Source organism: Aquarana catesbeiana, linkage group LG07, assembly GCF_042186555.1.
Source record: "Aquarana catesbeiana isolate 2022-GZ linkage group LG07, ASM4218655v1, whole genome shotgun sequence".
Taxonomy (NCBI): Eukaryota; Metazoa; Chordata; class Amphibia; order Anura; family Ranidae; genus Aquarana; species Aquarana catesbeiana.
This window is the reverse complement of record NC_133330.1, coordinates 14,833,659-14,859,197: the sequence shown is the minus strand read 5'-3', so window position 1 is coordinate 14,859,197 and position 25,539 is coordinate 14,833,659. Positions and strand designations below refer to the sequence as shown.

General features: G+C 45.7%; 1 protein-coding gene across 1 annotated transcript; it reads right to left on the bottom strand.

The window, feature by feature from the left end:
* Positions 1-6,199: 6,199 nt before the first annotated feature.
* LOC141102529 (hyaluronidase-2-like) lies at positions 6,200-21,687 on the bottom strand. Its single transcript, XM_073591457.1, has 5 exons — positions 21,352-21,687; positions 20,687-20,774; positions 19,607-20,574; positions 17,588-17,677; positions 6,200-6,577 (listed from the first exon to the last, which is right to left on the bottom strand). The coding sequence occupies exons 1-5, from the start codon at positions 21,685-21,687 to the stop codon at positions 6,200-6,202; spliced, it is 1,860 nt and encodes a 619-aa protein (XP_073447558.1).
* Between the last annotated feature and the right edge of the window lie 3,852 nt (positions 21,688-25,539).

Here is a 25,539-nt window from a genome sequence, read left to right as displayed (position 1 = left end):
GGGGCCGCTATGTGTATGTAGCCCCGCCCCTTTCTCAAGCTGCTCGATTATTGGCTGATGTTCAATAGATGCTTGGTCCTGCTCGGATGTCACACAGGCACAGCGAGCAGAGTGAAGCTGCCTCCCCCTCCAGTGTTTATGTGTACACAGGGGGAGGGGACCTGCTGTGCCTGTGCCACGTTGATCTGAGGTACTGAATGGGATGGGGGATCTGTCTTTGCTGAAGGGGAGGGTCTGTGCTGAAGGGGTGGGGTCCATCTGTGCTGAAGGGGGAGGGCCTGTGCTGAAGGGGAGGGTCTGTGCTGAATGGGGGGGGCCATCTGTGCTGAAGGGGGGGATCTGTGCTGAAGGGGGGGATCTGTGCTGAAGGGGGGGATCTGTGCTGAAGGGGGGGGATCTGTGCTGAATGGGGGGGCCATCTGTGCTGAAGGGGGGATCTGTGCTGAAGGGGGGATCTGTGCTGAAGGGGGGATCTGTGCTGAATGGGGGGGCCATCTGTGCTGAAGGGGGGATCTGTGCTGAATGGGGAGGGTCTGTGCTGAATGGGGGGGCCATCTGTGCTGAAGGGGGGGTCTGTGCTGAAGGGGGGGGTCTGTGCTGAATGGGAGGCATCTGTGCTGAAGGGGGGGATCTGTGCTGAAGGGGGGGATCTGTGCTGAAGGGGGGGGATCTGTGCTGAAGGGGGGAATCTGTGCTGAAGGGGGGGAATCTGTGCTGAAGGGGGGGAATCTGTGCTGAAGGGGGGATCTGTGCTGAAGGGGGGGAATCTGTGCTGAAGGGGAGGGTCTGTGCTGAAGGGGGGGGATCTGTGCTGAAGGGGGGGGATCTGTGCTGAAGGGGGGATCTGTGCTGAAGGGGGGGTCTGTGCTGAAGGGGAGGTCTGTGCTGAAGGGGGGGGATCTGTGCTGAAGGGGGGGGATCTGTGCTGAAGGGGGGATCTGTGCTGAAGGGGGGATCTGTGCTGAAGGGGAGGGTCTGTGCTGAAGGGGGGATCTGTGCTGAAGGGGAGGGTCTGTGCTGAAGGGGAGGGTCTGTGCTGAAGGGGGGATCTGTGCTGAATAGGGGAGATCTGTGCTGAAGGGGAGGGTCTGTGCTGAAGGGGGGGGATCTGTGCTGAAGGGGGGATCTGTGCTGAAGGGGGGGTCTGTGCTGAATAGGGGAGATCTGTGCTGAAGGGGAGGGTCTGTGCTGAAGGGGAGGGTCTGTGCTGAAGGGGAGGGTCTGTGCTGAAGGGGGGGGATCTGTGCTGAAGGGGGGGGATCTGTGCTGAACGGGAGGGTCTGTGCTGAATGGGGGGGTCCGTCTGTGCTGAAGGGGGGTAAGTGATGAAGGGGGATCTGTGCTGAAGAGGGGGGTCCATCTGTGCTGAAGGGGGGGTCTGTGCTGAATGAGGGGTCTGTGCTGAGGGGGCTGTGTAATGTAAAGGGGTCCAGAGGTGTAGGGTGCTGTCTAATGTAAAGGGGTCCAGTGGTGCAGGGTACTGTGTAATGTAAAGGGGTCCAGTGGTGCAGGGTGCTGTGTAATGTAAAGGGGTCCAGTGGTGCAGGGTGCTGTGTAATGTAAAGGGGTCTAGAGGTGTAGGGTGCTGTCTGATGTAAAGGGGTCCAGTGGTGCAGGGTACTGTGTAATGTAAAGGCGTCCAGTGGTGCAGGGTGCTGTGTAATGTAAAGGGGTCCAGTAGCGCAGGGTGCTGTGTAATGTAAAGGGGTCCAGTGGTGCAGGGTGCTGTGTAATGTAAAGGGGTCCAGTGGTGCAGGGTGCTGTGTAATGTAAAGGGGTCCAGTGGTGCAGGGTGCTGTGTAATGTAAAGGGGTCCAGTGGTGCAGGGTGCTGTGTAATGTAAAGGGGTCCAGTGGTGCAGGGTGCTGTGTAATGTAAAGGGGTCCAGTGGTGCAGGGTGCTGTGTAATGTAAAGGGGTCCAGAGGTGCAGTTGTGGAGAGGAGGTACACAGTAGTGACAAAGAGATATTGAAAGATGCAGAGGTATGCAGGAGGCACAGTGGGGTGTTTTTACATTTTAACGTGGGGTGGGGGGTTCCAGATATAGGATCCGTCCCGGGTGCCAAATGCTCTAGGTACGCCCCTGGAACCCCCCCTCTCCTCCCCTCTCCTCTGTCAGTGCTTCCAACTGCCACCTGTCTGTGCCAATCAGTGCCAGTGCCGCCTGTCAGTTTGTCAGTGCCAAATAGTGCTTCCAGTCAGTGCCACCTGTCAGTGCCAATGAGTGCCACATATCAGTGCTTCCAATCAGTGCCACCTGTCAGTGGCAATCAATGCCAGTGCCACCTGTCAGTTTCCAATTATCAATGCCAATCAGTGCTTCCAATCAGTGCCACCGAGTGCCAATCAGTGCCACCTGTCAGTGCCAGTGCTTCCAATCAGTGCCATCTGGCAGTGCCAATCAGTACTTCCAATCAGTGTTACCTGTCAGTGCCAACCAGTGCCAGTGCCACCTGTCAGTGCCAATGCCGTCTATCAGTGCCAATCAGTGCTTCCAATCAGTGCCACCTGTCAGTGCCAGTCAGTTCCACACCAGTGCAAATGAGTTCCACCTGTCAGTGCCAATCAGTGCCGCTTATCAGTGCTGTTAATCAGTGCCCATCAGTGCACTGAGTGCAGGGATCGGGGTGATGAACTCAGCCGCCAGGCATATTGTCCCGGGGGGTGCCGGCCTGGTGGGGCACAACTGAAATCTGTTGTTTATTAATGCCACATGCTGATTTTAGTATAACAGGTAATTACCACACTACTATTTACAATAAACTACTGGAGGTAACAAAAAAAAGTGTAATTGAAAGGCTTGCCACTAAGCACTGTTATGTGTTCCCACACCACACAATAAAAAAAAAAAAAAAGTGCAGCGCTAACTTACTGATCAATAACTTAACAATAATGGTGGAATTCTCTAATGTATGGAAATCTCAATAAACTTCAATATTATCACAATACCGATCTCTATGATATGCAACTTCACATAATACACACCAAGCTGAAATTAAGACATATTGTATAAAAATAAGCTTAGCAGGGATGGTGGAAACCCCTCCTATAGATATTTACCATACAGATTAATCTCAAGTGAAACAACCTTTTAGTTGGGAGGTTCCCACCATTATAGCACTTTGGAATTTTTATTTTTTTAGATTGTTACACTTAATTTTAGATGTTTTAGTTACTATTATAATGTGAATTTTTGCACTTAAAGGTAATTTTTGTGCACTGGTGCGCAGTCATGTTGGAACAGGAAGGGGCCGTCCCCAAACTGTTCCCACAATGTTACTGACACCTTAAGAGTTCCCTTCACTGGAACTAAGGGGCCAAGCCCAACCCCTAAAAAACAACCCTCCACCATAATCCCCCCTCCCCCCCGCACCATAATCCCCCCTCCACCAAATAATTTGGACCAGTGTACAAAGCAAGTTACATAAAGACATGGATGAGTGACTTTGGGGTGGAGGAACATGACTGGCCTGCACAGAGTCCTGACTTCAACCCGATAGAACACCTTTGGGATTAATTAGAGCGGAGACTGCGAGCCAGGCCTTCTAAGACAACATCAGTACCTGACCTCACAAATGCACTTCTGGAAGAATGATCAAACATTCCCATAGGCACACTCCTAAACCTTGTGGACGGCCTTCCCAGAAGAGTTGAAGCTGTTATAGCTGCAAAGGGTGGAGCCAACTCAATATTGAACCTTGTGGACTAAGACTGGGATGTCATTAAAGTTCCTGTGTGTGTAAAGGCAGGCGTCCCAATACTTTTGTCTGTTTGAGCTTTGGGGTGCACACCCTAATGCAATAGGCTGCGCACGCCTGTGCTCTGAACTGTATTATATATACTACACTAACTGCACTATATACTCTGAACTGTATTATATATACTACACTAACTGCACTATATACTCTGAACTGTATTATATATATACTATACGGACTGCACTATATACTCTGAACTGTATTATATACACTACACTGACTGACAGCACACTACACTAACTACCTGCCTAAACTCTATTTGTTCACTATATACAGCCACCGTGTAACCAACAGCCTTATATAGTGTGGGGCGTGGACATAGCCCCTGAGCCATGATTGGCCAAAGGCACCCTGCCTTTGGTCATTCATGGCTCTCACAGCACATCGCGCTGTGATTGGCCAAAACATGCAGGTCAGGTGCATGCTTTGGCCAATCAGCAGCCATCAATGTACTGGGGTCTCGCAGTGCATTATGGGGAGCTCTGCGGCGGGCGAACTTCCCGCGAGCGCCCCATATGTACGTTACATTCGACTCGAACATCGAGCCCATCCCTAGCGATAAATTACTGCATGAAAATATGTGGCAATCACCTAATTATCAAAACTTTACCACGGTAGTTATTCCCCGCACAATCCTTAGTGAATTGAACATTTGCACAATTGCTTCCACATGCGTTATTTTATTTTCAGCGTTGTTTAACTCTTAGTGAATTGACCCCATTGACTCTAAACGAGTGATTACTGAAGAGTCAGAACAGAAGGCAGGCAGCATTTTCAGAAGGAGGTGAGCAGTGGCAACCCCTTTATTTCTTTCATGACAGGTACACTTTATTGCTACATTTGGAAACCTTATTAACGCCACAGTTTGGAAATCATTTGGCTTTACTACGGTTGAGCTTCTTAAAGTGTCCCATTCCAGCAGCACCAACAAGAGATGCAATGGCGGCCCGTGCACTTTGGGCGCACGGGCGCCGCCCCCCCACCATCCATGCGCCCGGCCCCTTTCAGGACTCCAGACGTATGGATTCCTATGGCGGGGGCAGGAGGGGGTGGTGCTTTTTGAAGCACCGGATTAGAGCCAGAGGCGGAGACATGCTGGAGTGGAGGTCACTGCCCCTCTGGTGCATTTGGAGAGGAGCTGCTGCGGTAAGTCTCCTCTGTCAGAGCCGCGCGCGTGTGTGGGGGGTGCTGCCAGAGCCGCGAGCCCCACGAGTGTGGGGGTCGTCGGGTACAATGACTGCATATGATGGGCACAATTGGCTGCATATACTGGGTTACAAGTGGCTGCATTCAACGGGCACAAGTGGATGCATATGATGGGCACAGGTGGCTGTATATGATGGGCACAAGTGGCTGCATTTGATGGGCACAAGTGGCTGCATAAAGTAGCTGCATATGATGGGCACAAGTGGCTGCATTTGATGGGCACAAGTGGCTGCATATGATGGGCACAGTGACTGCGTTTGATGGGCACAATGGTTGCATATGATGGGCACAAGTGGCTGCATTTGATGGGCACAAGTGGCTGCATTTGATGGGCACAGTGACTGCGTTTGATGGGCACAATGGTTGCATATGATGGGCACAAGTGGTCGCACATGATGGGCACAAGTGGTTGCACATGATGGGCACAAGTGGTCGCACATGATGGGCACAAGTGGTTGCACATGATGGGAACAAGTGGCTGCACATGATGGGAACAAGTGGCTGCACTTGATGGGCACAAGTGGCTGCGTTTGATGGGCACAAGTGGCTGCGTTTGATGGACACAAGTGGCTGCGTTTGATGGGCACAGTGGCTGCATTTGATGGGCACAAGTGGCTGCATATCATGGGCACAAGTGGCTGCATTTGATGGGCACAAGTGGCAGCCTTTGATGAGCACAGTGGCTGCGTTTGATGGGCACAAGGGCTGCATATGATGGGCACAAGTTGCTGCATATGATGGGCACAAGTGGCTGCGTTTGATGGGCACAAGTGGCTGCGTTTGATGGGCACAGTGGCTGCATTTGATGGGAACAAGTGGCTGCATATCATGGGCACAAGTGGCTGCGTTTGATGGGCACAAGTGGCTGCGTTTGATGGGCACAAGTGGCTGCGTTTGATGGGCACAGTGGCTGCATTTGATGGGCACAAGTGGCTGCATATCATGGGCACAAGTGGCTGCATTTGATGGGCACAAGTGGCTGCCTTTGATGAGCACGGTGGCTGCGTTTGATGGGCACAATGGCTGCATATGATGGGCACAAGTGGCTGCATATGATGGGCACGAGTTGCTGCATTTGACGGGCACAAGTGCCTGCATTTGACGGGCACAATGACTGCATTTGATGGGCAAATTGAAGCTGCAATTGATGGGGGGGGGGGGTGTTTCAGTATTTTTCAGTTTGTTTGCGCCCCCCTCAAAAAATTTAGAGCAACAGCTGCCACTAAAGAGATCCATTAATATCCAGGACTGTACACAGTCCCTGCATGACCCATGGGTTCTGCAGCATTGCGATACTTAATGCTGCAGGTGTTTCCGGGAGAGTCCAGGTAACACTGACATTGAAAGTGTTCGTGAAGAAAATCAACATCCTCTGATGACAGCCGGCCCTCGGCCCACATTGGAACCGACGCGTTGGACCCTGGAGGTGCTCGAACGATGCGGAAGTTGGCAGGGTTGAGGTGTAAAAAGACGTTACTGATGAGTCTTTTGCGCAGGCATCTTCCGTTTCCACCGCAGAGCACCTGGCTGCAGAGGGAGGCCGCGGTGGTGACGTTGACAATGTATTGACCCAAATCTTCCTCTAGGAACGACGTAATCTTCAGACAGGTTTCCTGCTGGGAAGAGAACCAGATTAGAAATGTTTGTAGAGATCATATAATGATCAGATAACATTCAGTATGTCAAATTTAGACTGAACTTGACTGGCCTGCACAGAAGTCCTGACCTCAACCCGATAGAACATCTTTGGGATGAATTAGAGCGGAGACTGTGAGCCAGGCCTTCTCGTCCAACATCAGTGCCTGACCTCACAAATGCTCTTCTGGAAGAATGGTCAAACATTCCCATAGACACACTCCTAAACCTTGTGGACGGCCTTCTCAGAAGAGGTGAAGCTGTTATAGCTGCAAAGGGCGGAGCCAACTCAATATTGAACCCTACAGACTAAGACTGGGATGACATTGAAGTTCATGTGCGTGTAAAGGCAGGTGTCCCAATACTTTTAGTAATATAGTGTATATCCCATAGTTTGTGGACTCTATAACTTTTCTGCAGACTAAATAATAAACACTGATTTGGGTTATATTCACCAAAGGAATGTAGCAGAATACATTTTGACCCAAATTTATGAAGAAAGATTATTTATTTGCAAAATTTTGTAACAGAAACGAAGAAAAACACATTTTTTTCAAAATTTTCGGTCCTTTTTCTTTTATTTTGCAAAAAACTTTTGAAAAAGAAAATCGCAATATTTTGCTATAATAAACGTCCCCATTTTTTTTTAAAAAAAGCTAATTTTTTCTCAGTTTAGGCCGATATGTATTCTTCTACATATTTTTGGTAAAAAAAAAACGCAATAAGCGTATATTGATTGGTTTGCGCAAAAGTTATAGCGTCCACAAAATAGGGGATAGTTTTTTTTAGCATTTTTACTATTATTTTTTTCTTTACTAGTAATGGCGGCGATCTGTGATTTTTATCGGGAGTACAACACATCGGACACTTTTGAAACATTTTTGGGACCATTGGCCTTTATGCAGCGATCAGTGCTATAAAAATGTACTGATTACTGTAAAAATGTCGCTGGCAGGGAAGGGGTTAACACTAGGGGGCGATCAAGGGGTTAAGTGTGTTCCCTGTTTGTGTTTCTAACTGTAGGGGGAGGGAACTGACCTAGAGGAAGTGACATCGTGGTTCCTAGCTAAAAAGAACTCACGATCTGTCACGCCTCTCCTCACAGAACAAGGATTTGTGTGTTTACACACACACACCTCCCTGTTCTGTCTCTCGTGCCCGCGATCGCTTGTGGCCGGCGGTCATCGCAAACGTCGGACACGAGCATCAGCATCACCGATGTGCAGCGGGCTTGCACCTTCGGCGGCGCTCGTGTGCCTGCTATCCCGATCCCGTAAGCAGACGTATAGCTACGACGGCTCGAGGGATCGTACCAACCTGCCGCAATAAAATGACGGTGGCTGGTCGGCAAGGGGTTAAATACCACCAAAAGAAAGCTCTATTTATGTGAAAAAAAATGATAAAAATGTCATATGGGTACAGTGTTACATGACCGAGTAATTGTTATATTGCAGCCATTTGCTAAAATCATTTAAGTTCAAGTTTCCTCATTAATGTACACACAGCACCCCATATTGACAGAAAAACACAGAATTGTTGACATCTTTGCAGATTTATTAAAAAATAAAAACTGAAATATCACATGGTCCTAAGTATTCAGACCCTTTGCTGTGACACTCATATATTTTACTCAGGTGCTGTCCATTTCTTCTGATCATCCTTGAGATGGTTCTACACCTTCATTTGAGTCCAGCTGTGTTTGATTATACTGATTGGACTTGATTAGGAAAGCCACACACCTGTCTATATAAGACCTTACAGCTCACAGTGCATGTCAGAGCAAATGAGAATCATGAGGTCAAAGGTACTGCCTGAAGAGCTCAGAGACAGAATTGTGACAAGGCACAGATCTGGACAAGGTTACAAAAAAATTTCTGTTGCACTTAAGGTTCCTAAGAGCACAGTGGTCTCCATAATCCTTAAATGGAAGACGTTTGGGACGAACAGAACCCTTCCTAGAGCTGGCCATCCGGCCAAACTGAGCTATCGGGGGAGAAGAGCCTTGGTGAGAGAGGTAAAGAAGAACCCAAAGATCACTGTGGCTGAGCTCCAGAGATGCAGTCGGGAGATGGGAGAAAGTTGTAGAAAGTCAACCATCACTGCAGCCCTCCACCAGTCGGGGCTTTATGGCAGAGTGGCCCGACGGAAGCCTCTCCTCAGTGCAAGACACATGAAAGCCCGCATGGAAACACCTGAAGGACTCCAAGATGGTGAGAAATAAGATTCTCTGGTCTGATGAGACCAAGATAGAACTTTTTGGCCTTAATTCTAAGCGGTATGTGTGGAGAAAACCAGGCACTGCTCATCACCTGTCCAATACAGTCCCAACAGTGAAGCATGGTGGTGGCAGCATCATGCTGTGGGGGTGTTTTTCAGCTGCAGAGACAGGATGATTGGTTGCAATCGAGGGAAAGATGAATGCGGCCAAGTACAGGGATATCCTGGACGAAAACCTTCTCCAGAGTGCTCAGGACCTCAGACTGGGCCGAAGGTTTACCTTCCAACAAGACAATGACCCTAAGCACACAGCTAAAAATAACGAAGGAGTGGCTTCACAACAACTCCGTGACTGTTCTTGAATGGCCCAGCCAGAGCCCTGACTTAAACCCAATTGAGCATCTCTGGAGAGACCTAAAAATGGTTGTCCACCAACGTTTACCATCCAACCTGACAGAACTGGAGAGGATCTGCAAGGAGGAATGGCAGAGGATCCCCAAATCCAGGTGTGAAAAACTTGTTGCATCTTTCCCAAAAAGACTCATGGCTGTATTAGATCAAAAGGGGCTTCTACTAAATACTGAGCAAAGGGTCTGAATACTTAGGACCATGTGATATTTCAGTTTTTCTTTTTTAATAAATCTGCAAAAATGTCAACAATTCTGTGTTTTTCTGTCAATATGGGGTGCTGTGTGTACAATATGGGGTGCTGTGTGTACAATATGGGGTGCTGTGTGTACAATATGGGGGACTGTGTGTACATTAATGAGGAAAAAAAATTAACTTAAATGATTTTAGCAAATGGCTGCAATATAACAAAGAGTGAAAAATTTAAGGGGGTCTGAATACTTTCCGTCCCCACTGTAGGTGGGCAGATTGGAAACTGTCTTTACTGGAGCTTGTTCCAGTCTCTCCCTGTGATCGACGGTCAGTAACTCTGAAGGGGCTTTTAAACTAGGTGCTGGGGGGGGGGGGGGGGGACCAGAGAAAGCGATAGCCGATAGGCAGCAGGTGACAGAGGGTGATAGGAGAGTCAGCAGCAGTAATAGCAGCAAAAATACAACCATAACAACCAATCACGGGCTAAGTGAGTGGGCAATTCAAATTAAAAAACAAAGCCAGGAGAAACAAAAGAAGAAAACAATATGCACTTATACAACAATAAGCGGTCAGACATTAATGGAGGGTGGAATGGGGATAGATGGGGGGAGGGTTATGGCAGGTGACAAGAAAGTTCCCATGTTGCAAACAACCATTGGAAATTATAATGCCATTTGTACTACTAAAAGAGATATGAAAAACACCAGAGCAAAATGTAATAATGCACTAAAGTGTTCACCAATGTCAGAAGTCTGCCAAGCAAAATAGGTGAGTTGGAAGCTCTGGTGCACAAGGAGAGCTATGATGTAATCGGTATTGCTGAAACTTGGCTTCATTCCTCACATGACTGGGCTATTAATATTCCTGGCTATGCACTCTTTCGGAGAGACAGGGTAAAAAGGAAAAGGTGGCAGGGTCTCTCTCTATGTGAGAAGAGATCTCAAAGCAAGTGTGAATGAGGACCTGATTGATGGAGAATGTGATGAGTCTGGGCATAGTTCAAAGTTAATCATTGGAGTTTGTTATAGACCACTCAATGTTAATGGGGAGGTGGAGACTCAGCTCCTTGCACAGATGGAAAGGGCTGCAAGGGCTGGGACGGTGATAATAATGGGGGATTTTAACTGCCCAGAAATTGACTGGAGTAATGGCACTACTGGGACAGTTAAAGGGCAGACATTTATAAACCTAGTACAGGACAATTTTTTTGGTCCAGTGTATTGAGGCCCCAACTAGGAATGAAGCTCTGTTGGACCTGGTAATCTGAAACCATGCAGAGCTTATTACTAATGTCCAGATAAAGGAACACCTGGGTAGCAGTGACCATACTATGATTTCATTTGATGTTAGCTGTAAGCAAAAAACACATACGGGAAAGATAAAAACACTTAACTTTAAGAGAGCAAATTTTCCAAGGATGAGGGCTGCTCTCCAGGACTTGGACTGGGGGGGTAAAAATATTGGCATTAATGAACACAGAACAGAAATAGGAAACCTTCCAAAGGACTATGCAAACTCACTACAAAGTATATTCCCATGGGCAATAAGTTTAAAAGGCTAAAAATAAAACAGTCAAAGTTAAAAAAAAGCTATAAACAATAAGAAAAGAGCTTTAAAAAAATATAAAAATGAAGGAACACTGTTGTCGTTTAAATGTTATAAAGAATATAACAGAATATGTAAAAAGGAAATCAAGGATGCAAAAATTAAAAACGAGCGACGGATTGCAAAAGATAGTAGGACAAACCCCCAAAAATTCTTCAAATATATTAATAGTAAAAAGGTCAGGTCTGAGCATGTAGGCCCTTTACAAAACAATCTAGAGTGGATGACTGTGGAAAAAAAGAGAAGGCAAATTTATTAAATACATTCTTCAGTTCTGTGTATACAAAGGGGCATGGGGGAGCTCATGTCCATAATGGGGGTGGTAGCGACCCAATCCACAATGGCTCAAAATTGATACGGTCCAGAAATATTTAGACAGAATAAAGGTGGATAAAGCATCTGGACCAGAAGGCATCCATCCACGGATCCTAAAAGAATTAAGCTCTGTCATTTCAAAGCCATTGTATCAAATTTTTAGGGACTCATTAATGGCTGGAATGTGGTGCCTATATTTAAGATGGGAACAAAGTCTTTACCAAGTAAGCTTCCGGGAACAATGTCCCCTACAGTACCTTCTACCATTAATACTACCAACAGCCGTACCCATATACTACAGATAGGTGAGAGTGTTTGGGACATTCTATGTTCCCCCTCTTTCTTCTGTGTTTTACATTATTTTCTATTATCTTTTTTTTTTTTTTCTTTGGCATTTTCTATTATAGATACCCCCAAAACGATGCATCTGCTCCTGATGAGTGGTAATGTAACCACGAAACGCGTAGAGCTGTTTCATGATGCTACGTCACAGTTTTTATGTCCAATATCTACTATATTACAGTCTACTAGAATGAACCAATTTCTTATTGCTATTATGCCTATGTGCTACCATTACAATTGCAGTCTACATACCATAGGTCTATTACCATGTACCAAGATGTCGAGACAAGTGTCTTATATTATGAATTGTTCAGGTCTTATTTATTGAAATCCATTACTATATAATGTAATCTTACAGATTACATTACTGTATCAATTTATTTCACATCACTTTTGTATATTATATATACTGTTCTTTCTGCCTGGAAACTGGAGATTGTCCATAGCAACCAAAACCGTCCCTTTACATCAAAAGTGGTTTTAGACCAGCAAGAAAACAGCGATAATAAATTAGAATCACTTGCAGAATTGAGTGATAGTGATTTGTGGGGAAATCCATCATCAAACACTGAAAGTAATGACAGCGACAATTCTGCAACTGAGCAAATTTCAGTGTTTTTGATTTGATTACATTATTGAATAATTTTTATTATTATTTATATTATTATTTGTTATAATTATTTATAGTTATTTATTATATTATAATTTATGATTTCATTTTTCAAACTTTATCATACCCGGGATGTCTACTAGACTCTTGTTTGGACAGATTTAAGTGAGTTGCCACCATCCCTGATATAAGGCAATAAAGTAACCCCCTTAGATAGTTGGTGGGACTTTAACGGCAACAGAGTAGTAAAAAACAATTTTATTGATACAAATGTACAAAATACAAAAAAGGAAATCAACATGTAAATCAAGTATTATATAAAAAGTAAATATGCTGGTGTAGTTGTCAAAAACATATATATTCATGCAATCTTCCACTTGAACCAACGCGTTTCGGGACTGAAAAGAAAGTCCCTTCATCAGGGACAACTTGTGAGAAGAGTCACGCCAAGCATATTCAGTAAGAGAAGCTCACTGCCAAGTCCCGGAGGCAAAACCGTCAAGGACGCCCCGAAATACCAACAAAAGTAGAACAGGGACATGTAACGTCCAAGGATGAGACCCAAGGGCGTTCCTCCGGACCGTACCCTTTCCAATGCACCAGGTACTATATTCGCCCACGAAACCTACGGAAGTCAACAATGGACTGTACCTCATACTCCTCATGGTTCTCAAACTGTACTGGGTGAGGACATGGCACCGAGGTGGTGAAGCTGTTGCAGACCAAAGGTTTTAATAAGGAGACATGAAATACATTTTAGATACGCATATTGGAAGGAAGTTCTAAAGTGTAAGCCACTATGGTAATCCTGCGGAGAATACGGAAAGGCCCAATAAAGCCATCTTCAGTGAGGGAACACAGAGTCGGAGGTTGCGAGATGACAGCCAGACCCTCTCCCCAACCCGGTAACAAGGCGCAGGCAGGCATCTGGGGTCAGCATGGACTCTTTACCTATCATTGGCATGTCGCAAGGCCTCCTGGACTTGTATCCAAGTGGCACGAAGACCACGGAGATGCTCCTCTAATGCAGGAATGCTCTGGGGAACAAATGAGTTAGGCAGCATGGATGGTTGAAAACCATACTTCGCCATACATGGGGACAATCGGGAGCAGAATTCAAGGCACTATTGTGAGCAAACTCTGCCCGAGGTAAGAGGTCCGACCAGTTGTTATGATGGTCAGAAATATAGCAACATAGAAACTGCTCCAAGGACTGATTGGCTCGTTTTGCAGCCCCATTAGACTGCGGGTGATACGCAGAGGAGAAAGACAGCTGAATTCCCAATTGTGCACAAAAGGCTCGCCAGAACCGGGACACAAACTGACTACCCCTGCCTAAGACGATCACCTTGGGTAGCCCATATAAGCAAAAAATCTCTTGAGCAAAAAGGGAAGCCAGCTTATTAGATGTGGGCAACTTCTTAAGTGGAATACAATGAGACAACTTCAAGAACCGATCAACCACCATAAGGATAACTGTGTTGCCCTGAGAGTTGGGTAACTCCACAATGAAATCCATGGACAGGTGGGTCCAGGGCCTCTCTCCATTGGGTATGGGTTGTAGGAGGCCCACTGGAAGGTGTCATGGTGTCTTACTCTGAGCCCTAGGGATGAGCCTGATGTTCGAGTCGAACGTAAGTTCGACTCAAACATCAGGTGTTTGCCTGTTCGCCGAATAGCGAACAATTTGGGGGGTTCGCGGCAAATTGGAAACCCGCGGAACACCTTTTAAAAGTCTATGGGAGAAATCAAAAGTGCTAATTTTAAAGGCTTATATGCATGGTATTGTCATAAAAAGTGTTTGGGGACCCGGGTTCTGTATCAATGCAAAAAAAAGTTTTTCCAGGAGCAGTGATTTTAATAATGCTTAAAGTGAAACAATAAAAGTAAAATATTCCTTTAAATTTCGTACCTGGGGGTGTCTATAGTATGCCTGTAAAGTGGTGCATTTGCCCCGTGTTTAGAACAGTCCCTGCACAAAATGACATTTCTAAAGGAAAAAAGTCATTTAAAACTACTAGCGGCTATAATGAATTGTCGGGTCACGGCAATACAGATAAAAGTCAGTGAAAAAAACGGCATGGAGGTCCCCCCAAAAATCTATACCAGGATCTTTGGGTCTGGTATGAATATTAAGGGGAACCCCGAACCAAAATTTTAAAAAAAGAAATTGCGTGGGGGTCCCCCCAAAGCACCTTGTCCCCATGTTGATGGGGACAAGGGCCTCATCCCCACAAACCTTGCCCAGTGTTTGTGGGGGTCTGCGGGCGGAGGGCTTATTGGAATTTGAAAGCCCCTTTAACAAGGGGACCCCCAGATCCCGCCCCCCCCCCCGTTTGATATGGTAACGGGTACATTGTACCCCTACCATTTCACAAAAAAAGTGTCAAAATGTTAAAAAACCACAAGACACATCTTGGGACAAGTCCTTTATTAAAAAATAAGAAAATAAAAATGTCCCACAAAGTCCATTCATCTTCTTCTCTCGCTCCGCCAACGGACCGGAAAAAAAAAAAAGATCCACCTTCATGGGAGGCACCCATGTTATGACGCTTCAGCGCGATGACAGTTCTTTTATAACTGAGGGTGGGGCCACACGGTGACGTACCCAGGTGACCCCGCCCCCTCTCTGATGCACGGGGACTTCCCAATGGCTTCCCCGTGGCGTCAGAAGGGGGCGGGCCACTCGTTTACATACATTTTTGGCCCTGCCCCCCTCTGAGGCCACGGGGAAGCCATTGGGAAGTCCCCGTACGTCAGAGGGGGCGGGGCCACCCATTTACGTACCCGGGTAGCCCCGCCCCCTCTTATGCCATGGGGAAGCCATTGGTAAGTCCCCGTGTGTCAGAGGGGGCGGGGTCACCCTAGTACATCACCGTTTGGCCCCGCCCAACAGTTATAAAAGAACTGTCATCGCGCTGAAGCGTCATAAGGGGGCGGGGACACTCGTTTACGTACCCGGGTAGCCCCGCCCCCTCTTATGCCATGGGGAAGCCATTGGGAAGTCCCCGTGTGTCAGAGGGGGGCGGAGTCACCCTAGTACATCACCGTTTGGCCCCGCCCTCAGTTATAAAAGAACTGTCATCGCGCTGAAGCGTTATAAGGCGGGTGCCCCCCATGGAGGTGGATCTTTTTTATTTATTTTTTCCGGTCTGTCGGCGGAGCGAGAGAAGAAGATGAATGGACTTCATGGGACATTTTTATTTTTTAATAAAGGACTTGTCCCAAGATGTGTCTTGTGGTTTATTAACATTTTGACACTTTTTTTGTGAAATGGTAGGGGTACAATGTACCCGTTACCATTTCAAACAGGGGGGTCGGGATCTGGGGGTCCCCTTGTTAAAGGGGGCTTCCAGATTCCGATAAGCCCTCCGCCCGCAGACCCCCACAACCACTGGGCAAGGGTTGTGGGGATGAGGCCCTTGTCCCCACCAAAGTGCATAGGTGGCCAGATTGGAAACTGTCTTTGCTGGAGCTTGTTCCAGTCTCTCCCTATAATGGACAGTCGGTAACTCTACTATTTGGACCCCCCTGACCCCCTACCCCATCTACGCCCCTCAGGGTCTATTGCCTACTAAGGCAGCATTTTCAGACTCTATAATCCAGAAAAAGCATGCATATCAGGTGTTTCACTTTCACTGGCTGCATAATTGTTTAATGTAAATGGCTTGTAAAGTTGACAGGTATCCATGTTTAGGGTGGCAGCAACATGTAAGAAAAAAAAAACTGCTGGAGGGAATCATAAATGGAAGTCTATTCATTTTTTGTCAAGATAGGTTTCATTTAAGATGAATGGCTTGGACCAGGAACAGAACTCCCTACTCAGTAACAATCAATAAAACACTGGCTGGAATATCGGCAATTAACGTATTTTCTTTCTTCCTTCCTTCTATAGATGTGTTTAATAGAGAGCCAGATACCTTCGAGTCTCTTACAACAAACTGTACCAGAACAAATTCTGTCTGCAGAGTATAGGGTTCTTATTCTAAGACTCCCTACATGTCTCCCGGAGTTTACAAATAAGTGGAATATGGACTTGAATGTCCAAATTAAACCAGAGGAATGGGATAAAGCGTTTATCCTTACACATAGTATGTCCTTAGCAACCAAGGCTCAAGAGACAAATTTTAAGCTTCTCTCTCGGTGGTATAGATGTCCATTGTTTTGCTTCACCGGATATATCCAAATGTCTCTGACCTGTGTTGGCGTTGTCATTCTGCCAAAGGTTCGTTATTACATATTTGGTGGGAATGTCCTTCTGTGCATAATTTTTGGGACATGATACTCCAGCTTCATAATCGTGCAACTGAGGTGACTATTCCCAACACACCACAAATTACTTTATTATCCATCCTACCTGGCTCCTACAAAAGCATTAAAAAAGGCATTTTAAGACACTGGTTGACAGCTGCAAGGGCAGTAATACCGCGCCACTGGCGGTCGGCATATGCTCCATCGTTGATTGAGTGGGTTTCAGAGATGGATCATATTGAGAGGATGGAGATTCTCCTGTCACAGGAGTTGGACACGTATGAACAATGTCGTCAAATTTGGCTTCCTTGGAAAGTGCTAAGGGAATCCCTTGAGCTATGGAATTTATATGTGGTTTGGAAGTAGGATATGAAACTAGTGCCGAGTCGGTTTGAGTGAGGCGATCCTGGTTTGAGTAGCTATTTTGGTTAGTTTATTTATTTTGAGTATTATGGTCTTTTTTTTTTTTCTCTTTTTCTCTCCTTTTCTTCATTTATTTTTTGTGTTGTGTGTTTTGTGTGATATATCTAACATTACTGTGGGAGTTGAAGAAAGGGAGTAGGAAATTATATATTTTATCTAATGAGATGAAGGAAGATAAGGCAGGGATATTCTTATTAGGGTTTAAGGATGTGTGATCTTGGGCGGTGGTGGCGGACCTTGGTGCCCTGGATGTTTTGGGACCGCACCTCCCTTGAGTGTGGGGGTGGTAGGGGAGTGTGGCCGGGACGTATGGGGTTCCGGGGTCCGCCATCAAGGGTCTGGAGTATCACCATGAGTTATCTTTCCCTTGTTTGTTTATTTATTCATATTTTTTTTCTTGTTTCAGAGACCCCTGCAGTGTGTTGGTATATGTTTATGTTTTATGATTTATATATTATTATAATGTGGTATATTCTTTATTGGCACCTATTGGATGAAATTAGCGTTGGTCTTTCTTCTTTTTCTTTTTTTGTTATGTAAATCTAAAATTTTTCAATAAAAACAGAATTGAAACAGGAACAGAACTCTGGATCAGAACACACAATATGGGTCTTCATACACTCACCTCATTCATGCCGTATCCTGTATCACCCCAAAATATCACCCCAGCTGCCCCCTGCGCTGCACTCTCTCCGATGGTAGAGATGAGATCCATCTAAAGGTAGAATATATAAAATCATTGATTAGAATATTGATATCCTAAACCTAATAGATCACATAGAAACCTTCCAGCCCACCCCCTGGACATGGTGGGACCGGTCATTTGTCTATAGAAATGTAGCGATATAATGGAAAAATCTTACTCAGAATCCAGTACAACACATGAGGATGGAGTAAGGGCCCAATCACATCTATGTAAGTATGTTACTACATGCCCCACAATGTGCCTTCATAGGTGTGAATGGGCCCTAACTCATCAGTACACTCGCTAGAAGAGGGCATAGAACCATCCAATTAAAGAGTCACACCAGTCATGTCAGGACTCATTTACGCTTGTTTTGACTTTACCCTCCCAGTACAATCCCCCCCCTCAAAATCACCCCTTCTGGCAAAAATCCCCTCTGTTCTCCCTTCTGCCCACCCCTTTTCCCGGCCCTGCCTGTTATGGCAGCCTTTCTTAACCTTTCTTAGCCCAGAGTAATCCCTAAAATGATTCAGGTGTCAGGTGACCCTTACTAAAACTAATTCATCAGGAGTCAATGGGGAAAATGACTGTTATAAGGTGGTCAGTAGAAAGAATGCTCCTTACATTGGTGGTCAGTGGGAAGAATGTCCCTTACATTGGTGATCAGTGGGAAGAATTTCCTTTACATTGGTGGTCAGAAGGACGAATGTCCTTTACATTGGTGGTCAGTGGGAAAAATGCTCCTTACATTGGTGGTCAGTGGAAAGAATGTCCCTTACATTGGTGGTCAGTGGGAAGAATGCTCCTTACATTGGTGATCAGTGGGAAGAATGCTCCTTACATTGGTGATCAGAAGGAAGAATTCCCCTTACATTGGGGGTAAGTGGGAAGAAAGCTTCTTACATTGGTGGTCAGTGGGAAAAATGCTACTTACATTGGTGGTCAAAGGGAAGAATGCCCCTTATATTGGTGGTCAGTGGGAAGAATGCTCCTTACATTGGTGGTCAGTGGGAAGAAAGCTCCTTACATTGATGATCAGTGGGAAAAATGCCTCTTACATTAGTAGTTAGGGGGAAGAATGTCCCTTACATTGGTGTTTAGTGGGAAGAATGCCCCTTACATTTGTAATCAATTGGAAAAATGCTCCCTATATTGGTGGTCAGTGGGAAGAATGCCCCTTATATTGGCGGTCAGTGAGAAGAATGTTCCTTACATCGGTGATCAGTGGGAAGAATGCGCCTTATATTGATGGTCAATGGGAAAAACGCCCCCTTACATTAGTCATCATTGGGAAGAATTCTTTTTACATCGGTGGTCAGTAGAAAGAATACCTCCTTAAATTGGTAATCAGCGTCAGTGAGAAGAATGCTCCTTACATTGATGGTCAGTGAAAAGATTGCTCTTTACATTGGTGGTCAGTCGAAAAATGGCTCCTTACATTGGTGACCAATAGAAAGAATACCTCTTTGCATTGGTAATTAGTGGTAATTAGTGGGAAGAATGCTCCTTACATTGATGGTCAGAATGCCCCTCCTTTAGAGAGCTAAAAAAATAATCGGTGTCATGATAGAACTACAGTATGCAGACATTATCAAAATGGAAGGTCAATCAGCCACAGCTCATGGAACCCCTATTGACCTCTGAAGGAACCCTAGGGTCCCACTGAACCTTGGTTGAGAATGGCTGTGTTATGGGGTGACAACAATCACAAGATTACTAGTGCCTGTTCCCAATCAGTATGCATTGTCCATCGCTGTCACTATCCTGACCTCACGGTGTTCTTCCTAGCTCTTTATTGCTGGGAAAATGACTGGGTTGGGTAAATTGTAGGACTCCCCATAGCTTTACTTGACTAAATCCTTATTATACCATCCTGCTCCTTTGTGTAGGTGGTGATCACTATTGGCAGAGAAGGAGGGACCTTTCTGCTGGTGTACATCGCTCATTGTGTTATCTTACCTGTGAAAGAAGCTTGTTGTTTTCTCTGTAGGTGGGTCTTGTGTACACGAAAACAGGCAGAGAGTAACTTCTGTGTTGTGGTGCTATCCTCATGGCCTCTTTTACCCGGTAGTGGACATATTCATGTCCTTTTACAGAAGACCTAAGAGCAAAGCCTAGGTAGATGGATGGATAAAGGGCGGTACTCTCCTTCCACAGCCACCATAAATGGTCGTTACGTACCATCTCCGCATCGGGACACTTGCCATCATAACTATTCCAGTTAGTCCAGTAGTCATAGTTGTAGCAGTCCGGTAACAAGTAATACCCCCAGAGCTGGCGGGGTCGGAGCTTTTTTGCGTATCGCAGCGTATCTACCAAAAACCTGCGGGCCATATGATCAAATTGAAACTGAGCTTCCTTGTTCACCTCTTCGTCTGTCCAGTCTGGATAACGAGAAGCCACCAGCTGCTGTGAAGCTTGCCTGTATATGCCCTTCCTCTGCCAGTTTCGAACATAAATGGGTCGCCATTCCTCCCAGTCAATGACTCCCAGCCCTTCTTTTTGAACTGACGGCATGTATTTGTTAATATCGACCAACATCTGGTCCAGGTGAGCCCGCAGACTGGCATTTTGGGGCACACCTCCATTGACGGAAACATGGTCCTCGTCATAGAAAGGGTAGAGCCCCAGGCGCTCCTTGTAGAAGAGGGTGAGATTCTGGTCCACAAAACCCTCAGAAGGTGTTGAGTTTATATCAAAAAGTCGAAGGTCAAGAGACACATTGTAAAGGTGCTGGCAGTTCTGAGTGGGTGCATTCCACGCCACCATGAAAGGGCGACCACTGAACATGGGGCGGACAGTGGGCTTGGGTGTCTCCATGTTAGATGACTGCACATCAACTACTATGGTAAGGAGACCCAACAGGACCCAGGTAAGGGCGAAGTGGGTTGTCATTGAGAATGACTGGAGCTTGAGCTTGGAAAGACCTACAAACAGAAAACAAGAAAGCAACATGTTAACGCACAGGAAAAGGAGACGCAACAGGAAGTGAGAGGACATCTTTACAACGCGAGGGGCGTTCCACGCTCCACTTGTTACCAGAACAGGTGACCACATTGGCAGATTTACCTCCGCCTCTTGTTCTGATAACAACTGTAAAAGCTTGGATTTCCCATAACTTTATTGTCTTAATAACAGAGATTTCATTGGTTCTGTTGTGAACTGTGAAGTTGAAGTTCTCCACAGTGCCTGCAGCAAAAATATACAGTACTGTGCAAAAGTTCTAGGCAGGTGAGATGAAATGCTTTAAAGTAAGAATGCTTTCAAAAATATACACTATATTACCAAAAGTATTGGGACGCCTGCCTTTACACGCACATGAACTTTAACGGCATCCCAGTCTTCGTCTGTAGGGTTCAATATTGAGTTGGCCCACCCTTTGCAGCTATAACAACTTCAACTTTTCTGGGAAGGCCGTCCACAAGGTTTAGGAGTGTGTCTATGGGAATGTTTGACCATCCTTCCAGAAGCCCATTGGCCAAAGTGTGGAACTCAACAGGGTTTTTTGGCTTATCGCTCCCCACATTGCCCAGCTTTTATTCTTTGTGATCACTTTTATATTTGTACGCTGGTTTTTAGAAATAAAATACCACCTTTTTTGATCTACACCATGTGGAAGCTTTTTCCTTCTCCACATACTACTCTGCTGATATAGTGACTCTGGAGTCCTTTTGATTCTACCATCCAGATCCAGTTTGATGTACCCGTAATGGAGGTCCGTTTGGAGGTTTCCCGCCTCTTTTCTGGATTCCACCTTGGAGGTTCTGGACCCTGTTGAGTTCCACACTTTGGCCATTTGTGGCACCATGCCTGTATGGCTCCATGTCGTTGACATTGGAGTCCACCAGTTCCGCTAAGGGAACACGCACTTCTCTTTTGTTGATGATGCAATATCTTTGATGTCCTCCATATCTGACAGTGTTGGATCCTTCACCATTCTTCACTAGAAGACCAGCTTTTGTTGAACTATAACCATATACTTTTTTTGCACTGTGCAAATGTTCACATTTCCCAGGGCTCACTGGTGTCTGGTTACCCATTCATAGAGCTTTGTGCATTTACTGGAAACTTCTTATTTATGTTTTTTGTCATTTTAATTCACCATTTTTTTTCACTCATATATTTGTGGTTATTGGTTAGCGCTGCAGTATTCACCATTTAGATTCCTATTTATGTTTGTCACATTTTTTATGCAGCTGCTTGACACCTTTATTATTTTGGTTTAGCGCAGTAATATCCACGCTTCACTACTCTTCTCCAGACCTCCTACTCTCAAGCTCCCTTGTCTCCTCCTCCCATGCTTGTCTCCAGGACTTCTCCAGAAGCCTCTCTGGAACTCTCTACCTCAATCTGTCCGGCTATCTCCTACTCTTGCTGCCCTCAGGCGATCCCTGAAAACTCATCTCTTCAGGAAAGCCTATCACGCCTCCAACTAATCTTTTACCACTTCCATCAGCTCATTCCCCACAGTTACAACCTTTTGTACCACCTGCCCCACCCTATTAGATTGTAAGCTCTTCTGAGCAGGGCCCTCTTAACCCTCTTGTATTTTATTGTATTGTAACCGTATTGTCTCCCTTTTATATTGTAGAGCGCTGGGTAAATTGTTGGTACTATATAAATCCTGTGTAATAATAATAACTATCAGTAGAGACCACACTATACATAATGCTAGAACACCCGTGTGTAATAGATCACTAATGTTGCATAATGAATGAAGTTCAATCTGTATGGTTCAAATGCCACTTATAACATGTATCAGTCAGTCTTATATGTCTTCAAGTGCAATCTTCCCACAATTGCATGTGACCGTGTAACCACACCTAAGTTACAAGAGGTCACCTAAGCCATGTACCCTGCAGGGGTTAATCCGCCCTCCTCTCCTTAGGGCTTTTTCCAGGCACAGCTTTTAGGACTGTCCTTAAATCAGCCTCTCAAGGGCAACTCCTTCTCCTCCACAGGTTTAGCAACAGATCCGGCACGGCTCCATAAAACAAAGACACGTCATCCTGCTTTCCATTTTGTTTATAGTGTCCAAAAGAAATTGCATTTGTATCAACAATGTTACAAAAAAAAAGTTTATTTCTGCCCTAGACAGGAAGTGACGTCATGATGTCACTCTGGTCCTCCAAGTTAATGATGATCAGAGATGATCTGGTTCCTGTTCACCTTTGTGACCAGCTGCACGAACCATCAGATCATTTCCCGGGCTCGCCAGTAAGAATGGTAAGCCCGAGAAACACCGGGGAACGCGGGAGGGGGGGATGACCCCTCTCACTGCTTCTGAAGGCGATCCAGCGGCTATTTAGCCGCTCAGACCGCTTTCTTGAGAAAGAGAATCGCTGGCTGAAAAAAAGAAAAAAAAAAAAAAACAGGGTTACGGCTGATAGCATTAGGCATAGCACCGGTAAACCACTTGAAAGCCACAATGTATATAAACGTATTGCGGTCAGCAAGTGGCTAAGCAGTCATGGCTTCCACAGTGGGGCAAAAAAGTATTGTCAGCCACCAATTGTGCAAGTTCTCCCACTTAAAAAGATGAGAGAGGCCAGCAATTGTGATCATAGGTATACCTCAACTATGAGAGACAAAATGTGGAAACAAATCCAGACAATCACATTGTCTGATTTGGAAAGAAATTATTTGCAAATTATGGTGGAAAATAAGTATTTTGCCAATATCAAAAGTTCATCTCAGTACTTTGTTATATATCCTTTGTTGGCAATGACAGAGGTCAAACGTTTTCTGTAAGTCTTCACAAGGTTGTCACACACTGTTGCTGGTATGTTGGCCCATTCCTCCATGCAGATCTCCTCTAGAGCAGTGATGTTTTGGGGCGGTGGCTGGGCAACACAGACTTTCAACTCCCTCCAAAGGTTTTCTATGGGGTTGTGATCTGGAGACTGGCTAGGCCACTCCAGGACCTTGAAATGTTTCTTATGAAGCCACTCCTTCGTTGCCCGGGCAGTGTGTTTGGGATCATTGTCATCCTGAAGGACCCAGCCATGTTTCATCTTCAATGCCCTTGCTGATGGGAGGAGGTTTGCACTCAAAATCTCACGATACATGGCCTAATTCATTCTTTCATGTACATGGATCAGACGTCCTGTTCCCTTTGCAGAGAAACAGCCCCAAAGCATGATGTTGCCACCCCCATGCTTCACAGTAGGTATGGTGTTCTTTGGTTGCAACTCAGCATTCTCTCTCCTCCAAACATGACAAGTTGTGTTTCTACCAAACAGTTCTACTTTGGTTTCATCTGACCATATGACATTGTCCCAATCCTCTTCTGGATCATCCAAATGCTCTCTAGCAAACCTCAGACGGGCCTGGACATGTACTGGCTTAAGCAGGGGGACACGCCTGGCACTGCAGGATCTGAGTCCCTGGCGGTGTAGTGTGTTACTGATGGTAGCCTTTGTTACGTTGGTCCCAGCTCTCTGCAGGTCATTCACTAGGTCCCCCCGTGTGGTTCTGGGATTTTTGCTCACCGTTTTTGTGATCATTTTGACCCCACGGGGTGAGATCTTGCGTGGAGCCCCAGATCGAGGGAGATTATCAGTGGTCTTGTATGTCTTCCATTTTCTAATTATTGCTCCCACAGTTGATTTCTTCACACCAAGCTGCTTGCCTATTGCAGATTCAGTCTTCCCAGCCTGGTGCAGGTCTACAATTTTGTTTCTGGTGTCCTTCGACAGCTCTTTGGTCTTCACCATAGTGGAGTTTGGAGTGTGACTGTTTGAGGTTGTGTACAGGTGTCTTTTATACTGATAACAAGTTCAAACAGGTGCCATTAATACAGGTAATGAGTGGAGGAGAGAGGAGCCGCTTAAAGAAGAAGATACAGGTCTGTGAGAGACAGAAATCTTGCTTGTTTGTAGATGACCAAATACTTATTTTCCACCATAATTTGCAAATAAATTCTTTCAAAAATCAGACAATGTGATTGTCTGGATTTGTTTCCACACTTTGTCTCTCATAGTTGAGGTATACCTATGATGACAATTACAGGCCTCTCTCATCTTTTTAAGTGGGAGAACTTGCACAATTGGTGGCTGACTAAATACTTTTTTGCCCCACTGTATGTCCTGCAAGGACAGCCAGAATGCTGCCATGTTGAGGGCTGTCTACTCTACACAGACAGGCTTCCAAGTGAGATCGGCACCTGGGAGTTGCGTTTTATGATGGGATAATGGTAATAATTACTCATCAGGACAGACCAGTGTGACAGAGCCAAGCATGTACCAGTCTGTATATGTGCAGGGGATTGGTCCAGACTGGAGGCTGATGTAACCAGTTCAGCAGGAAGGCCGAGAATGGAGGAGCTCTGACCTATTGACCAAATAGACAGGGCCATTGCCGGGGGCAAGGTCATCCAGTGCCCAAGGCAAAGATGTTAAACTGTTCAGGATGTGAGTCCTTAGGGGATCCTACAACCAGCAAAACAACTGCACAGCAGTTCATGTGTCAATCCGGTTTTGCATGCAGCTGGAAGCGTGGAGTGATGTTGAGGGACTTTCATGTTCTCTGCCTCTGCTGGTCTCCTTGTGCCAGAGCCGAAAACATAGGCAGAGGGCACATACCAGTCACAGCGGGGTATTTCGTTGTACAGGTTAGAGAGAAGCCATGGGTTGTCTATATCAGATCACCTAGCTATTTAGTAGCTAATACGTTAGATAAAAAAAGGGGGGGGGGCAGCTTTTGCAGTTTTAACACTGGGCGCATGCTTGTGTTGATGTCTCTTTAACCACCTGTCCTGCGGAAGATTTACCCCTCTTCCTGACCATGCCATTTTTTGCGATACAACACTGCCTTACTTTAACTGACAATTGTGCGGTCGTGCGGCGCTGTACCCAAATAAAATTGATATCATTTTTTTCATTTAATACTAA

Excerpts from the sequence above, each read along its gene's own strand:
- LOC141102529 (XM_073591457.1), bottom strand. The coding sequence starts at position 21,687 with ATGGGTAACCAGACACCAGTGAGCCCTGGGAAATGTGAACATTTGCAC. Across the intron at positions 20,775-21,351 it reads CAAACGGACCTCCATTACGG|ACAATAAAGTTATGGGAAAT; the intron begins GTACATCAAACT and ends TCTGTTATTAAG. Across the intron at positions 6,578-17,587 it reads CAGGATACGGCATGAATGAG|GAAACCTGTCTGAAGATTAC; the intron begins GTGAGTGTATGA and ends TCTTCCCAGCAG.